Source organism: Neomonachus schauinslandi, chromosome 9 (genome assembly GCF_002201575.2).
Source record: "Neomonachus schauinslandi chromosome 9, ASM220157v2, whole genome shotgun sequence".
Classification (NCBI taxonomy): domain Eukaryota; kingdom Metazoa; phylum Chordata; class Mammalia; order Carnivora; family Phocidae; genus Neomonachus; species Neomonachus schauinslandi.
Window position 1 is genome coordinate 103,579,394 of NC_058411.1, and position 20,395 is coordinate 103,599,788.

At 44.6% G+C, this 20,395-nt stretch overlaps 1 protein-coding gene across 2 annotated transcripts; it reads right to left on the reverse strand.

The window, feature by feature from the left end:
* Positions 1–893: 893 nt before the first annotated feature.
* PDCD7 (programmed cell death 7) lies at positions 894–13,537 on the reverse strand. Of its 2 annotated transcripts, none has more exons than XM_021693913.1 (5): positions 12,608–13,537; positions 10,355–10,493; positions 4,170–4,406; positions 3,813–3,900; positions 894–2,099 (listed from the first exon to the last, which is right to left on the reverse strand). In XM_021693913.1, exons 1-5 carry the CDS (start codon positions 13,478–13,480, stop codon positions 1,976–1,978), a joined length of 1,461 nt encoding a protein of 486 aa, XP_021549588.1. In that variant the 5' UTR covers positions 13,481–13,537; the 3' UTR covers positions 894–1,975. The 2 variants fall into 2 exon arrangements, with proteins under 2 accessions (XP_021549588.1, XP_021549589.1); XM_021693914.1 differs by lacking the exon at positions 894–2,099 and adding an exon at positions 2,831–3,152.
* Positions 13,538–20,395: the final 6,858 nt, after the last annotated feature.

The following is a 20,395-nucleotide window of genomic DNA, read 5'->3' on the forward strand; positions in this document are numbered from 1 at the left end:
TAATCCAGAGTGGTGGGGATACAGATAAAACAAGATTGGCTATGAGTTGACAGTTATTTGAAGCCAGATGATGGGTATATGGAAAAAATTATACTATTCTCTTTACTATTCAATGTTGGAAATTTTCCATGATAAATTAAAAAAGACTGTGGTTAAAGATTACGATGACACTGTCCGTATTCTCAGAAGTACAATTCATTAAAGACACTATGTCTTTCTTTCCAAACCCATTAAGAACCAGCAGCTGCTGCCCCTACCACCACGCAAGGCAATAAACCAGGAAAAACTTCTAAAACAAAACCAAACAAACGACAAAAATAATGTTTACTTTATTAAAACTTTGCAAAAGCTGAACGAGGAAAGAAGGAATGGTTTTTTTCCACCTGGGGTTAAATGCCCCTTGGGTTCTGCGTTTTCCTCAATCTCTGCTTCACACTCTTGCTCCCAATCAATGCAGATGTCTTAGTGACAAGGCTGCCTGGATACTGAACACATCATACAATTCATCTTTTATTTCTACTCTTTCTGCAGCTCATCAGAGAGCAAATGGTGGAGATTAATAACAAAAGGACACACAGGCTTATGGGGTTATGTGAGGCTAATCACATTAGATTTTAAGGTTTATGAGCTTAGGCATACACTTTGGAGTGCTGGCCCCCATATCCTATCCGTTAACTCTGAAATGCAGAATATATAAATTTAACAGTGCAGATTCAACAGAAAAAGAACAAAGGTGTTAGCATGCTACACCCCAGAGCTTCCAACCACATGAAATCATTTCCAAAGTTGGTGTCCTTTCCTGCTTACCCAGAGTTAGATTCCACAAAGTTTGGTGCTTGAGGCTCACCTCCCTATAGCAAATGTCTATTTCACAAATTTGCATTTTGGAGTAAATGTGTTTCATCAGTGTGAAAGTGTGTGCAGTGATTTGGTAAGGAACAAATTTGGGGGCAAAGGCTCAAGCTAAAAAATAAAAATGGTATTTATTCAGCTTTTTGGAAATATAAGTAACACAATAGACGACAAAGAGCAAAACAAAACAAACCCCTGACATGTTATATGATCAATCACTTCCAGGCACAACAGCATTTATTAATGAATATAAAAAAATAAATTTGATTTTATTTTTATCTGCTTTCCTCCCAGCTTTAACTACATAGGTGTTTTTGGAAGCTTGAGTTTCTAAAAAAATTCCACAGCTATACCGGCCCCTACAACGTGACTGAGTGAGGTTACGGTCCCACTCCCATAGGGAAATAAATGTCTATCATTGGGGATTCTGAACATCTAAGACCTCCAGGATCCTTAAAAAACAGGTGTTTTTGTTAGGATCCTTCTCACATGGGAAAATGCAGCCATTATCCATTAAACCACAATCCAATGTTCTCCGCAGGACTACCAGACTAGGCCACTGAGCTTTTCTGGCAGCCTTGCCTGGAGCCTCTCAAGTTGCACCAAAAGTGGGAGTCACAGAACCAAAGATAAGGCATTTCTGACCTTTCCTCCTAGAAGTCAGAGAGTTCTCTGGGTAGGGAGGGTAAGGAGGTTTTGCATCAAGCCTGCCTTCACACTCAGTACTGGGGGAAGGGCTGCTAAGTCTACCCAGTGCACAGTTGCGTTGAGTGTCTGGAGTGTACTTACCCATCACCACACAAGGCAGTTAAGAGTAAATTAGCATGTCACCCTGTACCAAGCCCCTTCAAAACAGAGGCAAATTTGGTGAACGAAGGCCACTGCCTGCGGTAATAACCCCAGTTCACCTAGGTCCTTTCCTGAAGAACCATATTAATCTCCTGATTCAAGAGGCATCTCTGGCCAGGACAGAGCACGCAAGGAAAACGTAACTTCTGGGTAGGGCAATGCCACACGGAGTTTAGAGGTTGTGGTTTAGTCTACAGTACAAGAAGATGGTGGCATCACTAGTATTTAGAGCTGGAAAGAGCCTTGGCCGGACCACACTCCTGGAGCATCTTTACTAATGCAGCTTAATGGCCGTTGCCCAGATGTCGTTGCTGGGGAGCGGGGGAAGGACCCATCCTTGGGGAACGGAGTTGCCTTTGGGATGATCAGATGGCACCAGGTACTGATCCCAATCATGCCTTAATAAGAACATTGTAGAACAACTGTTTATTTCTGTTTTATTCCAAGCAACATGTTCAGCAACTAAATATTCTATTTCAGGACTTAGCTTTCAAATGACTGACGTACTAGTCCACTAAAGAACTTGACTTCTAGGCATTATGCAAAAAGACTGTATTTCTTAAATGTACATATGAAGGGCAAAAAACTGCAAAGAACTTACAATCTTATGGATAACCAAATAATATACAGTTGATCCTCATTATTTGCAGGTTCCACGTTTGCAAAGTTGCCTATTCATGAAAATTCGTCTGTAACCCCACAATCATTACTCGTGGTGCTTTCGTGGTCACTTGCCAACATGCACGGAACAATGAAAAATCTGAGTCCCTGACAGGCACATTCCCACCTGAGGTTGAATAAGGTGACACTGTCTTCTTGTTTTCAGCCTCACACTGTAAAGAAGTGTCCTTTCTACAGTCTATTTAGCACCACATTTTCCACATATTTGTGCTTTTACTGGTGCCTCTGCTTTATGAGACGGCCCCCAGGTATGCCGCAGTGCTAGCTAGCATGAGAAGGCTGGCGTGTGTCTTACGGAGAACACATGCTTGCTAGAGAAGCTATGTTGAAGCATGAGTGACAGTGCTGTTAGCTAGGAGTTCAAAGCTAATAAATCGACAATATATATTAAATAAGGTGTTTTTAAAAAGAAATCCACGTAAAACGATGTTATATATTGATCGGTTGATGAAAACGTTGTGGCTTCAGGCTCACAGGAACCTAACCCTGTATTTCTTTGAGGGGTAGCAGCCCAGTATTCTCTAATTCAGTACATGCAGCTTTACAGAACATAGCTACTGTGAATAATGAGAATCTACTGTACTTATATACAAAGAGACAAAGCTAAAACTTGTATGTTAGCCAGAAATATACTTTTCCCAGAACACAAACTTGGTATGCTAAAAAGCATCATTAGAGCTATAGAAGGAACCTGAGAGATCACTTAGTCACAGTGATTTTCAAACCAGGCTTTCAAGACCGCTAGGCCCCAAGCAGATGTTCTGGGGAATCTAGGAAACAACAAAGTGATTCCAGTCAGTAACAGATTTGAAGTGCCTACGGAACCCACTCATTCCAACTATTTACAAATGGATTTTTCAGAAGACTGTCTTTGGGAAGAACGCTACTGCTGAAGTTTGAAGGCCACATTCTAGTCCATCATTTGCATTTTGTAGGTGAGGAAAGTGAGACCCAGACAGCTGAAAACTTGGCCCAGCTCATTAGTGACGGCCGATTAAGATGAGATTCCTTGTTCCTAGCTCTCCTGGCTTTGACCTGTAGGAACTCACAAGCTGGTATGGGGCTTAAACAGCCTCCATAGGCAAGTAGGCAGGGAGGGTTTCCTTCCCTTGGTCTGTTTAGCAGCAGAAGAGAATTAGGAAAAGGAAGCCAATGCTTTAAGTCAATACAACAGCTACAGCATGAGACAATACTTGTTGGGCAAATCACAACCTGAGTTTCAGTTTCTTCACCTGTTAAAACAGAGACATCTACTTCTCAAGGACTGAGGACTAAAGGCATGTGTGGCATCCTTAGAACCTAGAAACTTTACATAAACCAGTAAGAAATTAAAAAAAGAGAGAGATAGCAATAGACCTCAACAACACAAGCACCTCAAGTGCTTCTTGCTACCCAAGGGGAAGGCAACATGGAGAGAGTGCCCCTCTGACCTTATCTGGATGAGTGCTGGCAGGGAGTGCTCGGCTTGGAGGTAATACTGTCGGAAGGGTTGCAAGAGGTGAGCGAGAGGGAACTCATCTGAAAAAGAAAAGCACGTTACCACATCATCACACTTCATATCTAGAGTGTATTTCTCAATGCAAGCTGACTGAGCTTAGGACTATGACAATATGACAATGTGATCAAATATTTCATCTTTATCCATTTCACAGTACACAGTACACAGTTTAGAATTTCAAATCTTGAAGGTGCCATTTGCTGCTTAGCTTAGGTTGAGATCATTCATGAGGAAAAAGAGCTGCCAATCTAGTATTTTCCTTTTCTCCCCTGGTTACAGAGGAACTTACCTGGATCCCCAAATAACTTGGACTCAATTTCACGCTTCTGAAGTAAAAATTTCTCTTTTTCTTTCCTCTGTTTCTTTTCTAATTCTCTTTTCCTCTCTTCCTCTTGTTCTCCTTCCAACATGACTCTGAGGGCTCTCTCTTCAGCTTCATATAATTCAGAGCGTTTTTTAATGAGTTTTCTTAGTCGCTGAAGATGATGCTCAAAAGTCTCATCTGCTGAGGCTGGAGGACAGACCCCTAGGAAGAGATCCAAATGGCATTTTAGATAAAACTTTTTATCCCCAAATCTGTGTCCTAATAATAAGAGTCTCAGTCCTACTTACATTATGAATTTGCAAATTCTAACCCATCTTCAAGGCTCAATTTGATCTTGAGTCTCCAATTAATCTGACCCCACCCTGACTTTCCCTAACTCCTCTCTCTGGATCATACCACTTAACCTGAGTTTATTTCTAATGGCTTTGATCCTTTGGGCTGTGAGCTCACTAGAGAGAAATATCTTATACTTCTTCACTCTGATATTCCCATAGCACAGGCTCCCAGGCTCAACTAATAAACAATTCTCCTGCTAACAGAGTCTGAAGTTCTGGGAGAACACACTTGGATAATGAGGAAGAAATACACATAACCAACCACACTGACCTCACAGTCTGCTGCTTAGTGTAGAGTGACCAAATATTTCATTTTGCCCAGTTTTAGTATTGAAAGCACAGCATCCTGGGAAACCTGGGATGGTTAGTCACCCTGATTTAAATGTGAGGTCAGCTAATAGGATAGGCAACATAGCTAGTGCCACAATTGGAAAATTTGATTATAGACTAGTTAGTAGGTGATATCAGACGATTATTACTAATTTTGTTATGCGTGATAATGGCATCATAGTTGACTATGCCTATTTTATTTAGGTGTTCTATTTTTGTGCATGAGTGAGTTTTTTTAAAAGATTTTTTATTTATTCATTTGAGAGAGAGAAAGAGAGAGAAGGAGTGGGGGGGGCGGTCAGAGGGAGAGGGAGAAGCAGACTCTGCACGGAGCAGGGAGCCCAATGAGGGGCTCGATCCCAGGACCCCGGGATCATGACCTGAGCCAAAGGCAGATGCTTAACTGACTCTTGATTTCGGCTCAGGTCATAATCTCAGGGTCAGGAGATCAAGCCCTGAGTCAGTCTCCACACTGAGTGTGCTTCTCCCTTTCCTTCTTCTCCTCCCCTGGCTTGTGCTCTCTCCCAAGTAAACAAACAAACAAACAAACAAACAAACAAAATCTTTAAAAAAATTTCATAAGGAAAATGTTTTAAAATTTAAGGAACACTTGAATGGGGCGCAGCTGTGCACTCACTACCACACGGCCCTGCGATAGAAAAGCTGCTGAAGCTGCTGGTGATTCATCCTGTAGTGATGTGGGTGTTGGCCATCCTGTTAGTTCTCAAAGATTTTAAAAGCAAATGTACTTATTATGGAAGCATCTTAACAATACCAGATACAAGGAAGAAAAAAATTCGAACACCATGAACATAATCAACCATTTTTATTTCCCCCTGTTGAGCCTGCAGTCATTTTTTTCATCCATACATTAGCAACGTCACATAGTTCAACATAATATGTGGAATTTCTACATCTCCATTTCAATTCTCTATATTCTTCTCCAGTCTTTATAATTATTGAACGGCTCTATTCCTCTTTCATCAAATCAATGTACCATAATTTACTTAACAAGCTCCCTACTCCTGGACACTTAGGCTGTTCCAAATGTCCTATTATCATATACTGTTATTGGGCATGTTACTTTTTTCCTTTTACAGATTATTTCTGTAAGATAAATCCTCAAGAGAAGAAATGTTTATGAGTACTTCCAGGATCGCCTAAATGTGGTACTAAACTGCTTCCTAAAAGAGCTGATCGAGGCCTTTGGAGGTCTGATTCTTTTCTCCTTCAACCATCGCCACTAAGTGGTTGTGGAATTCGCTCTCCTATCTTCACCTCCAAGGCTAACATTTCTCCAGGTCATTTTCTCATGACTGCTTTGCTTGAACAGGTTTCCAATCACTCAGTCCCAACTATAGAAACTCTACAACTCAAATCCATCTTCTACTAAGTTGCCAACTATTTTCCAAATACACACAAAATTCTTATGCAGTGAGAAACTCAAGCTGTCACTACCCTGTTTCGTAATAATTTCATGATTGTTTAATTTTTTTACCTAGACCAGGAATTGGCAAACTTTTTCTGTAAAGGGCCAGATAGTACTAAAATCTGCCAGTACAGCCAAAATACAGACACTCCATCAGCCCCAAAGTGCCCCCCCCAAGACCGCAAGAGGAATGGTGGCCTGCCCCCATCTCACGCTGCTGGGCCTGCACCACGAACCCACGCCTCCATCAACCTTTCACTGATCACTTCTGATCTCCACGATACATTCCCTCAGAAATGGCAATCCTCACCCAGTCTTTCTCTTGACCCCAAGTACTGACATGGTTTAGGTTCCCTCTGCCTCTCCCACTCACTCCTCCAGCTCCTGCAGCTCCTACATACCAATGCCTTCTTTTCCCTTCAGCCCCCCACACCTTAGGGCCTTGTCCGGTCTTTGAACCTTGGCATGGTGAGAAAAAATCTGCTACCTCTAAAGTCTTAAGCATGATTTTTTTCTGACTAGGACCTTCTACCCTCCCAGAAGGAGTGGAGGGGGGGCGGTCAGAGGGAGAGGGAGAAGCAGACTCCGCACCGAGCAGGGAGCCGGGAGCCCAATGAGGGGCTCGATCCCAGGACCCCGGGATCATGACCTGAGCCGAAGGCAGATGCTTAACCGACTCTTGATTTCGGCTTATCTCCTCCCTGGAGACTGTCGGCTTCACTAAAACCTCCAAGTGAATGTATCCAAATCCACCCCCCTTCTACTCATCCTCACAACTTATGGTCACTCTTAAAGCAAAACCCTAACAGCCCTGTGCTCACCTGCCAGTTGCAGAGCACTCCTGGGAGAAGTCATCTGATTATGATCTAGCGCTAGTACACAATGACATCAGCTGCGCCCACCGCACCTCCCTACAACCATACTCCCATGGGTCTCTAGTTGGCTCGTACTCATTCTTCACAGCAGTTATCTCAAACCTTTACTGCTCTCCTAAAGCCTTCCTTCTCTACTGTCTCTGAAGCAAACCGTCTAACCTATCTCAGAGAAAACAGGCTAGTAGGGCAGGAAATCTCTTAACTTTCAGCCCCCAATTTCACTCTTTCGCATGACTACCCATCCTTGTCTCCTTCATTTTCATTCCAGTGGAAGATAGATCATTCTAGGGGCGCCTGGGCAGCTCGGTCAGTTAAGTGTCTGTCTTCGGCTCAGGTCATGATCCTGGGGTCCTGGGATCGAGCCCCATGTCAGGCTCCTGCTCAGCGGGAAACCTGCTTCTCCCTCTCCTCCCCCTGCTTGTACTCTCTCTCTCTCCATCAAATAAATGGAGAAATAAAATCTTAAAAAAAAAAAAAAGGTGGATCCTTCTACACTTAAGTTAATCCCTCCACCTGGGATCAGGAGTCTCCCTACCTCCTGCAGGACCTTGAGCCATCAACTATCCCTCCTGCTTCTCTCTGACCCTCTCCCTCTACTCACTCCTTTGCTCGGCAATTAAACATCTTCAAATTTTCCCCACGACCCTAAGATTACCACCCCGCCCTTTACACTGTCAGATACAGATCTTGCTCTCTCCTTTCTTCCCAGGCAAATGTTAGTAAGTTGAACTCACTGTTTGCTTTTCTTATCTCCTATTCTCTCTTTAATCTAGTCTAGTCTACCTAGACTCTACCCATACCATTCTGCTGAAATGCACCCAGCATAGTTCACTGATGATCTATTGGGTACTAACTGCCATGGAAGTTCCTCAATCTTTAGGTACTATCATTATTCCCTTCTTACAGATGAGGAAACCAAGGCAGAGACGTTTGGGTAACCTGCCCAAGATAACACAATCTCTCTGAGCATTTGCCACTTTTCAGAAGGAGGGAGGGGGACCTACCTTCTCCTTTTACTTCTCTGACCTCTCTTGTGGCCACCCCTTTATCCATCTGGATTTTGACATTCCCTAGGATTCTGTCTTTTTGGCCCTCACCTTGTACTATACAACCTCCTTAAGGTCATGCCTACTTGTGGCTACATGCTGATGACCTCTTAACCAGGATGTACCACAGGCACCTCAAACTTACCCATGTCCCAAATTGAACTCACCAAACCCAAATCTGTTCCTCCTCCCATTGCTGAGTTTCCCAAGTTATTTACTTATACACTCCCTCTCTCCTTTATTCCTATTTCTTAAATCCATTTACTCTTCTCCAACTCATCATCTGACCCTTAGTTCACACTCCCATATTATCCATGCCCAGACTACTGAACAGCCTTCTCAGTCTCTCCTTTTCTCCCTCCCTCCTAGATGCTCCAAACCTTTCTCTGCTCCACCAGCACTGATCACTGCTGTCATTTCACTTTCTGCTTAAAATCTTTCAATGGTTCCCCTCAGCTTTAAGCATAGGTGAGAAGTCTAGTCTGGCCCCTAAGACACTTTGCAATGTGGCCTTGCTTACATATCCAGCTTCATTCTCTCAGCCCTTACTTGGAGGGAAAAGTTTTAAGTATATAATGCCAACTAGCAGCTAGTTACCAAATCATTTTACATTCAAGTCCATTAACTCCACAGAAGCTGCTGATTTTTATATATCACAATTCCTCCAAAATTTCCTCCTTCTTCTGGACCAAAGTGAGAAAGACTAATAGTGAGAAATTATGCTAGGAAATCTACTTGGCAAAAGTTTACTGACCACTCACCTCACAGAGGCCATGAAGTAGAAGAATATTAAATAATAGCCCTCAGGTTTTCATTCCCTAAGGAAGAGATAACGGTAGACACCGTAGATGCAAACTCCCCTTTGACTCATGTGCTATGGGGTCATCTGCTTCCGAGGCCTGAATTTGAATTAGCCACTCTGAAGGCTGGCATGCAGAAGCTAATCACTTAGCTAGTGAATGAGCTTGGCTGAATACACAATGGTCACATCCCAGTGAAACTTTATTAAGGGTCTGACTCACAGGTTTCATTTATATTTTAAACCACAGAGGGGAAGTCATTTGCTATCATGATACTTGCTAATTTGTGTGTTCTCAAATATCCCTGGTGAATATCAATGGCCTATAGCCTACTAATAAATAAGGCAGCACCTGGTCCAAACCAGGTCCAAGTGAGGAGGAAGTCACCTCAGCCCCGATCAGGGAAGGATGGAGAATGTTGAATCTGTATTTAGTTTTGAAGGATAGTGAGAACTTAAAATGAAAAAGATGGAACTGAGGGCCCTCCACATGAATAGACTGGCAAAAGTAAAGATTAAGACAGCCAAATGTTGGGGTGCCTGGGTGGCTCAGTTGGTTAAGCGGCTGCCTTCGGCTCAGGTCATGATCCCAGGGTGCTGGGATTGAGCCCCGCACTGGGCTCCCTCCTCCTTGGGGAGCCTGCTTCACCCTCTCCCTTGGCCTACTGCTCCCCCTGCTTGTGCTCTTTCTCTCTCTGTCAAATAAATAAATAAAATCTTAAAAAAAAAAAAAGACAGGCAAATGTTGAAAGCACAACTAGGGATCTTCTAGAAAACCAATGCTTCCTCTAGAGGCAAGAGGAGACGACTAAGGTTTTCTGATCCAAAAGCATGTAAGCTGAGGACATCCAAGCAGTCTGCAAGGCACTCCCTGTCCTGTCCAACCATTCACACCTCTTATAAATATCAATGTTTCAGGTTGGAAACCTATCTGAAGGGGCATGCCAAATTTTCAACACCTTCTGAAATACCTAGTAAAGGTAGAATAGCTTTTGCCTTGGTACATGGGCAAAGGTGGCCAGCCCTGGGAACCTCACTCAGAGAAGCGTGGCCAGGAATGCCTAGGGTGGGAATGATGAATCAAAGGAAAGGCAGCATAGTGGGTTCCCACACCTGCCTCTCTTTTCAACCTTGTCAACAAAGGGGTAAACAAAGTCTGAGGCTTCTGCTTCAAAAGTTCTGTGGTACTGCTGACAAGCTTTATTACTCTATTCGGTGAAAAAAAAATTATCAAACATTTTTCCTTCAAAAATTTTGGGGGAGCTAGGGTAAAGAAAGGGAAGGAGCAGGGCAACAGAGGAATAAATACAAGTAGAAATGCAAAGCCATGGTTACCTTTCCTTGCTGCTGCCTCTTTCCTGAGCTTCCTCAATTTCTCCAAGGCCCGAAGAATGTCCACCATTCTTTTGGTGTCTGCTTGCTTTTTCCTCACTTCAGATAAGACACCATCAGCAGCAGCTTTAAGTTCCTGCTCCTGGAAAAGAGAGTCCATGAGAAAGACCCTAGTATTAGGAACAGCCTTACAGCAGAGAACAGCTGCCTAGAAGGTAGATTTCAGAAGAACAGACAGTTGCAGGGTTAAGAGTTTCTACTTGATCTCCATCTCAATTTCCTAGGCTGGACGAAACTCCTCTCCTACACTGGTCCAGCCAAGGGATTATCTTCTCTGCAGTTTCCATGTGGGTGCTGATCTTTGTTTCTTCCTTGGAATTTCTTCAAGTGTAGTCCAAGGAACATCTGCATCAACTTTAAGTTGGGGCTCTCTTATTAAAAATGTAGACTCCCGGACCTAAAGATTCAGACTAGGAGGGAAGATAAGGAATGGGTTGGAAGGGCCAGGACTCTACAGTTCTGTCAGTGACACACAACACGTGTGGCTTGTACTCCAGTGTTCTTAAGTGCCTAGGATCTTTTGACATGACAGCCTTTCAAACACTGAAGACCCTATCCTACTCTTCTTAAGTTGGTTCACATGTAGACAAAATGACTCCGGTTCCTCATGTGGATGGTAAGAAAGATCCTTTTGCCTAAAGCTCTCTTCCCATCTATCAAATAAATGCCTATAATTCCACCATTACAACCACACCATGCTGTTTCCCTCTTCTGCTTCTATTACCCTCTCTGCACCTGTTGCTTTCACTTTGCTTTGACATCTCCTTTAAGACTCAGTTCAGATGTCACAATATCATCCACAAAGCCTTCCCTTACACCATCCCCCAACAGACTGGATATTCCTTCTATGGGTTCGATAGCACCTACAGTTGAAATCCTAACACATACTATGCTGTACAGACATGGTCCCCATGAGGCTCTAAGCCCCTCAAGGACAAGCACTATATCCTATTCATCCCTATCACCAGCATTGGGTCTGGCACATAATGGGTCCTTATTAAATGTCTGTGGAACTGATGCTAACTCCCTTAGATCATGGTGCTGCCTCCAAGTATTCTCCTTTAAAGCACAGATATTCCTGGAAGTGTGAAGACAAATCTTGCCATCGCATTTCAGCGGGGAGTTATATCAGATTCTAGGGCAGTAACAGACACAAGGAGGAAGAGGAGGGAGGAAACCCTAGCTGGTTGTACAGAGTGAAGGGAGGGCGGCAAGCACCTAGAGGCACTCAGAAATAATGAGAATGCCTTCAACTATCTGATCAATTTCCATTTTCACCCTGGCCCCTAGGTAAGATCAAAAGACTTTGGAATCAGCCAACCTGGGCTCAGATCAGGAGTAAAACTGCTACAAACCAGTTTGTGATTGTTGGCAAGTTAGCTTCTCTACGCCTCAATTTCCTAATCTGTAAAATGGCGAGAATATGGTTTACCTCTCAGTGTTGTTACAGGGATTAAAGATCTGGCATATGTTGGGCGCCTGGGTGGCTCAGTTGGTTAAGCGACTGCCTTCGGCTCAAGTCATGATCCTGGAGTCCCTGGATCGAGTCCCGCACCGGGCTCCCTGCTCGGCAGGGAGTCTGCTTCTCCCTCTGACCCTCCCCCCTCTCATGTGCTCTCTCTCTCTCAAATAAATAAATAAAATCTTAAAAAAAAAGATCTGGCATATGCAAAGGCTTTAGCATAGTGTCTAGTATGCAGCAAGTGCTCAAAAACACCACTGTTAAACCTGGGGATATGTGGTTTAAAATTCCTAAACAAAGTAATCCTGGGAAAGTCATCACTACTGCCCCATCAGCCAGTTAGGGTAAGGCACCAAGTGCTCTATATTTTGTATTAAAATCAGCGAACCAATACAAGAAACAAGGACCCAGATTTTTGTTCGCCTTGAATGTTAGTAAGTGGACAAAACATTGTAGCAGGAAACAGGGCGTCTGTAATCCCTGCAACGTCACTGTGTAATCCTATACTTTGTATTTACAGGACCCGCAGTACACCTTGAGCATTTGTGTTCTGTACTATGCGTCATTTACACGCAATCAACATGAAGACGAGGTCGGAAAGCCTGGCTACCTTTTTATTTTACGAATGAGGAAAAGGAGGCTTAAACATGGGAAACGACAGCGCAAAGCCTCACGGCCATTCAGGTTCCAAACATCACTACCTCCAGCCCCTGCGCATCTGTTGCTGCTCTTACCCGCTTCTTCTCCTCCACCTCCTGCACGCATTTGACCCTCCAAAGGTCAATCTCCTGCTCGCGCTCCGCTGCTCGCGCGGCCTCAGCCTCCCGCTCGGCTTCGCGTTCCCGGGCCCTCTCGCGAAGCCGCAGGCGGCGGCGCCGGACCCTCTCCAACCTCCGCCGCGCCTCACCCACATAGGCGGCCTGGGTTAGCAGCTGTAGTCTCTCGGCCAGTTGGGCGCGCAGCGGCGCGGCCTGGGCATGCAGCAGTACCCAGGCCGCGCCATCGGCCTCGGCCTCGCGCAGGGCCTGGCCCAGGTCGCGCAGCCGCCGCACCAGGCGCAGAGCCCCGCGCAACCGCGCGCGCACTTCGCCCAGGCTGGGCCCGGCGGGCGCGCGCGGAGGCACCGGGCAGCCGGTCCGCCGCGGGGTTCCGAACACCGCCTCTAGCCACTGCCGGTCGCGCAGGCGCTGCAGGGCCGCGTCCCCGAGTACGTCGGACGGCGGCGGTGCCTCAGGCCAGTGCGGGCTCCAGGGCGGCCCCGGGCCGGGCGGCGGCGGTCGCGGCCGCTCCCCACCGTCGGTCCCCGGGAAGGGCCGGCACTGGGGCGGCGGCGGGGGCAGCGGTGGTGGCGGCACCGGGTAGAAGACGCCACCGCCGCTACCGCCGCCGCCTCGAGAGGCTTCCCCGGAGGCCCGGGGCTGCAGAGCCAGCGGGGGCTGGAGGAAGGGGGCGGAGGCCCCCGGAAAGGGGCCGGGCCGTTGGGGAAGAGGCGGCGGGAAAGCCGGGGAGGGCAGCGGCGGTGGCGGACAGCCGAAGGGAGCGGGAGGCGGCGGCTGCGGAGGCGGCGGGCCTGCGCGACCCGGGGCGAAGAAGGGCGGCAGAGCCATATCCACGACGGAGGGAGTCTGAGCAGTGACAGAATTTGAGTGGTTCCCCTAGAAAGAGTGTCTTCCGGGGAGGAAGTGACGTAGTACACGCGCGACGCCAATACGACGCGCGGGTCCGAGAGCCCCCGGCATTTGTGGGCGTTTATTCAGTTCTTCAATTTCTAAATACTGCTCTTATTGAGCATTCTAGGTGCGGAGCCAGATGTATTGCAAACATTGTAACTAACAGATACAGTTTCCCTCGTGAAACTACCTCTCTAGTAAAGAAACACATTAATCAAGTAATCGTGCAAACAAATGCAGAAATGCAGCGGCGAATGGAAGTACTACCAAAGAGGAAAACACTGGGCAAGAATAGCTTATAGGAGATTAAGACTTAGTCAAATTAGGAGAGACTGTCCTAAGAATTTCAGCCTTCTGGTAAGTAGGAGATAAATAGAAGAGAGAGAAGCACAGTTCAGATAGGAACAGCATTTGCAAAAACTCTAGTAGATAGTAGGTCTAGTCTGGGAACTGAAAGAGTACCAGTATGGAAATGATGTGTTGCTGGGGTCCTGAAGCTAACAGTCAAGAAAGAATTCTTGAGAGGTTCTGGGTTACATAAAAGGTGGTTTCATTAAAGCACGGGGACAGAACCCATGGGCAGAAAGAGCTGCACTGGGATTGGTTATATACTTTTAAATTGGGGTGGGGGTAGAAACAAAGGAAATTTCCAAAAGGATTTTCATATGTTAAAGAAGACTTACAGGATCCTGGAGGTCCGGCTATGGTCAAGCTAAGGTTGCTTTTTGCCTCTAGCAAAGCATTAACTTTAAGATAATTGGGAGTTCCTGGAGGAATGTCCTACTCTCCTGTCTCAGGTATTTGTCAATGGGCTGCAAATTGTAAGGAAATTAATTTGATCTACCTTTCCTTTTGCCTTTGTTCTCCATGTCTGATGGAGCCCAGAAAGCCTGGAGGGAGCCTGGGAGGACAGATCATAGCATTCCAGGATCTCCTATCTTAAAAACAATGGGAAATCACTGGAGGGTTTTAAGCTGGAGAGGAAGGAAAGGCCATGCCACAAGATCAGGTATTTAAAATTAAACTATTTTGAGATAATTGTAGATTCATGTGCAGTTGTAAGAAATAATACAGGGAGATCTTGTGTACTTTTCACCCAGTTTCTCCCAATGGAAATATCTTGCAAAAGTGTAGTACAATATTACAACTGAGACACTGACATTGATATAGTCAAGAAACAGCATTTCCCTATCATTGCTTCCAGGATCCCTTTATAGCCACACCCACTTCCCTTCCTTAACCTCTGGCAACAACTAACCTGTACTCCTTTATATAACTTAGTCCTTTCAAGAATGTTATATATAGGCGCCTGGGCGGCTCAGTCGGTTAAGCGGCTGCCTTCCGCTCAGGTCTTGATCCCAGGGTCCTGGGATCGAGACCCGCATCGCATCGGGCTGCTTGCTCAGCGGGAAGCCTACTTCTCATTCTCCCTCTGGCTGCCTGCCGCTTCCCCTGCTTATGCTCTCTTTCCATCTCTGTCTCTGTGTCAGATAAAAAGTAAAATCTTAAAAAAAAAAAAATGGCACCTGGGTGGCTCAGATGGTTGAGTGTCTGCCTTCGGCTCAGGTCATCATCCCAGGGTCCTGGGATCGAGTCCCGCATCGGGCTCCCTGCTGGGCGGGGAGCCTGCTTCTCCCTCTGCCTCTGCCTCTCTCTCTCTCTCTCTGACTCTCATGAATAAATAAATAAAACATTTTTTAAAAATGTTATATAAGTGGAAACATACAGTACATAACCTTTTGGGATTCTATTTTTACTCAGCATAATTCTCTGAAGATTCATTCAGGTTGCATCAATAGTGTTCCTTTTTATTGCAATAGAAGTATGCAAAGAAGGTGTGAATAAAATGAAACCACATTTTAAAACCATTCACATATTGAAGGATATTTGGGTTGTTTACACTTTGGGGTTATCATGAATAAAGCTGCTCTAAACATTTGTATACAGGTTTTTATGTGAACATAAATCTCCATTTCTTTGGGATAAATGCCCAGGAGTGCAATTGCAGGGTCATATTGTTGCAGGATTTTTTCTCTGTTGGTGCCTTGTGGTTCTTGGTCACGCTGCTGATGCAGTTTTGGAATATAGGTGAGGTTCAGTGGGGTGGAGTACGGAGCTGATGACCAAGAAAGAATTCTTGAGGCGTCTTTGGTGCAAAATGGTGGTTTATTAAAGCATGGAGACAGGACCTGTGGGCAGAAAGAGCTGCTGCCCTGTGGTCTTGAGGAGTGGCTGATTATATACTCAGGAGTTGGGGAGGTGAGGACAAAGGGGGTGTCCAGAAGGACTGTCATATGCTAAAGACTCAGGATACTGGAGGCCTGGTTATGTTTCCTGGAGGAATGTTACATTCCTCCTATCACATGTCCTTGTCAATGGGCTTCAGGTTCAAAAGAAATTGAATTTTATTTACATTTCCTTCTACCTCAGCCTCCCTTAATTTTATGGAGGGGAGGGTGATGTTAGGGCTTCAGGAAACGGAGTTACAAGTCTCTGGAAGTTAGGCTATTGATAAGAAAGCTGCTTTCTTGTAAATCACTAGGACATTTGTAAACTGAGGGAGACTCCTTTCCCGCAGGACTGTGATCTCTATCAGTTAACCATTTGTTTTTCCTTTAGGGCAGCCAGGAGTGCCTGAGGAATGTCACATATATCCCAAGGGGGGGGGCGGGGTGTAGGGTGCCAGCTTCAGCTTTTTCCTCAGCTTGCCTTCTGTTCCCTCATCACAGCTTCAAAGAATGAAGAGGTAGACCAGACAGTGATGGGCAGCAAAGCAAGGTTTATTGAGAGATAGCAAAGTAATAGCACAAAACTCCCAAGGAGGAAGGGGACCTAAGAGGGTTGCCACTGGAGTTTCTAAGTCTAGGGGGATTTTGTGGGCTTTGTTGACAGGCGGTTTTAATCTGATTAACCTTCCCTGTGCCTGTCATCCAATCAGGTTTTTGTCACCTATCATATAGGAAAAGGTGGAGGGCTCCTTTTTAAGGGTGGTTTCCTTTTGGTGGGGGGGGGGGGCTCATCCCTGCCTTCCAATTTTCCTTCATCATGTTTAGTTTGGTTTTTTTTTTTTTAAGATTTTATTAGACAGAGAGAGGGAACACAAGCAGGGGGAGTGGGAGAGGGAGAAGCAGGCTTCCTGCGGAGCAGGGAGCCCGATGCGGGGCTCGAGCCCAGGACCCTGGGATCATGACCTGAGCCGAAGGCAGACGCTTAACGACTGAGCCACCCAGGCACCCGTTTTTGCTTTTAAATAGAACATAACTTCTTAATTTTAATGAAGTCCAACTTAGCAGTGTTTCCTTTTATGGATCATGCTTTTGGAGTCAGATCAAGAACTCTTAGCTCTACATCCTGAAAATTTTCTCCTGTGCTTTTCCTAAAAGTTTTGTAGGTTTACATTTAACTCTGTGATCCATTTTGAGTTAATTTTTGTATAAGGTGTGAAACTTAGGTTGAGGTTCTCCCCCACCCTCCCCACTTTGGATGTCCAATTGCTGCAGCATCACATTAGATCTTTACTTCTCAAAGCAATAATAGAGGACCCCTTGGGTAAGAGTCCATATCTATACTGATGAGGATCAGAAGGCAAGCTGAGGACAAAGCACAACTGACACCCCACAAACACAACCCCCCCACTCCCAGGTGGGATTTGTGTGACATTCCTCAGGCACTCCTGGCTGCCCTAAAACTAATGGAAGGGAAAAACAAATGGCTAACTGATAGAGACCACAGTCCTGCAAGACATGGTTCTCTTATCAGTTTACCAATGTCTTAGTGAGTTACAAGGAAAAAGCATTCTTATTATTAGCCTAACTTTTGGAAACCCATAGACTCAATTTCCTGGAGCCCTAACGTCACCCTCCCCTCCACAGTGACGTAGAAAACAAAGGTAGAAGGGAATGTAAATAAAATGAAATTTCCTTATAACCTGAAGCCCACTGACAAATACTTGAGGCAGGCAGAGTATATAACATTCCTCCAGGAAACTGCCAACTATCTTTTTATTTTTTTATTAACAGATAATGTATTATTTGTTTTAGGGGTACAGGTCTGTGATTCATCAGCCTTACACAATTTACAGTGCTCACTATACCACATACCCTCCCCGGTATCCATCACCCAGCCACCCCATCCCTTCCACCCCCCTCCACTCCAGCAACCCTCAATTTGTTTCCTAAGAGTCTCTTATGGTTTGTCTCCCTCTCTGGTTTTGTCGTTTCATTTTTTCCTCTCTTCCCCTATGATCCTCTGGCTTTTTCTCAAATTCCACATAACAGTGAGATCATATGATAATTGCTTAATTATTTTGCTTAGCATAATACCCTCTAGTTCCATCCATGTCGTTGCAAATGGCAAGATGTCATTTTTTGATGGCTGCATAATATTCTATTGTGTGTGTGTGTGTGTGTGTATCATCTTTATCCATTCGTCTGTCGATGGACATCTATCTAGACTCTTTCCATAGTTTGCCTGCTATGGACATTGCTGCTATAAACACTGGGGTGCACATGCCCCTTCGGATCACTACATTTTTATCTTTGGGGTAAATACCCAGTAGTGCAATTGCTGGGTTGTAGGGTAGCTCTATTTTCAACTTTTTGAGAAACCTCCATACTGTTTTCCAGAGTGGCTGCACCAGCTTGCATTCCCACCAGGTTTCTCCGCATCCTTGCCAGCATCTATCGAGGAAACTCCTAACTATCTTAATGCTAATGTTTGCTAGAGGGAAAAACCACCTTAGCTTTACAATAGCCAGGCCTCCAGTATATTGAGAGTCTTCTTTAGCATATCAAAGTCCTTTTGGACACTTCTCTTTCCTCACCTCCCCCAACTCCCAAGTATTTAATTAGCCATTCCCTACAACCCCAGTGCAGCAACTCTTTCTGCCCATGGGTCCTATCGCTGTACTTTAATAAAATCACCTTTTTGCATCAAAGATGTCTCAAGAATTCTCTTGGCCGTTGGCTCCAGACCTCACCAGCATTCCAAAACTGCATCATATACCATAGAACCGATCAATGCATGACCCCTCATCCCAAGGGGCCTCTAATATTTCTCAGAAATTTTTAATAACATTCATTTATATCATTTTAAAAACTAAAGGCTCCAATTTTTATCTTAAATTTATTATGTAAGATAATGTATCATTTCTAGATACTCAGTTGTCAATACTGACGTGGGAAAACAGGCAAAAGGAAAATTAAATTTCCTTACTACCTAAGCCCACTGACAAGTCCTTAAAACAGGCAGAGTGACATTCCTCTAGGAACTCAGCTGCCTCCATGTTAATACTTCGCTAAGGACAAAAGACAATTTTAGCCTAATCCCCCAGGATCCTGTAAGTCTGCTTTAACATATAAAAATACCTTTGGAAATTTCCTTTATCTCTACTCCCCAAGATACATGTTGGCAATCATCCTCCAAGCATATGACTTACTGATATGCATCTGAAGGGTCTCATGACTAAGGCTTTATTAGACAGTAATAAATGATTTTTCCCAACAATAGCTAGCCCCCTCAAGGTCCTAAAAACCTTGCTTCAAATTCCTTAGAGACTTCCCCTATCCCTTACCCTCCCAACTTTAAAGCACATAATGGGCCACGCCTCGTGACCTCAGTGCAGCTCTTTCTGCCCATGGGTCCTGTCCCCATGCTTTTATAAAATGACCTTTTTGCACCAAAGATGTCTCAAGAGTTCTTTCTTGACCATTGGCTTCGAACCCTAACATCTTTCCTACATCAAATACCATTTATTTAAAATTAAATATTCTTTTTCTAATTTGAAGTATCACCTTTTCCATTACTAAACTCCTATTATTTGGCTTCATTCGTTTTCAATACTAAATTCTCATATATTTCTGGTTTTCCTTTTCCATTGGTCTATTCATTCATGCACTGGTACACACTTAAGTTTTTAAAGTTTTATAATATTTATATTTTTAATAGTTTCTTTTAAACAGAAGTGGCAGCCCCCTCATTTTTTTTTTTTTTTAAGATTTTATTTGAGAGGAGGGAGAGAGCGAGCGAGCATGGGGGGGGGCAGAGAGGGAGAGGGAGCTCACTGAGTAGGGAGCCCCATGCAGGGCTTGATAACAGGACCCTGAGATCATGAGATCATGACCTGAGCTGAAGGCAGACGCTTAACCGACTCGGCCACCCAGGTGCGCCCCCCTCCTCATTGTTTTCAGTGTGGTTAAGTGGAGAGGTTACGGAACCAGTCTACTTGGGGTTAAATCCTGGCTGTTGTTTACTAGTTGTGTGACCTTGGGAAAGCTACTTAAGCACTCTCAGCTTCAGTTTATCTAAGAAGGGTTGATAATAGCACCTACCTCACAGAGTTGTTGCATTAAATGAACATGCCCATGGGTCCTATCGCCGTGACACAGAGTAAGCACTATATGAGCACATTATCATTCTGCTTATCATTCTTGTTTATTTTTCCATATGTACTTTAGAATCCATTTGCCTACTTTCAATTTAAAAACTTTTTGGTGGGGCACCTGGGTGGCTCAGTTGGCTCAGGTCATGATCCCAGAATCCTTGGATGGAGCCCCGCATCGGGCTCCCTGCTCCGCGGGAAGCCTGCTTCTCCCTCTTCCACTCCCCCTGCTGTGTTCCCTCTCTCGCTGTGTCTCTCTGTCAAATAAATAAATAAAATCTTTTAAAAAAATAACCTTTTGGTTTTTTATTGCAATATTCCTAAGTTAATATAGGGTTAATAGACACCTTTGTAATACTGAGTTTCCCCACTGAAGGACATACCACTTCTTTTCAGATTTGCAAAAACACCTACCCATCTGCTCTTCCACTGCCATCACCTCAGACCAATCCATTATCTTTAAAAAAATAATA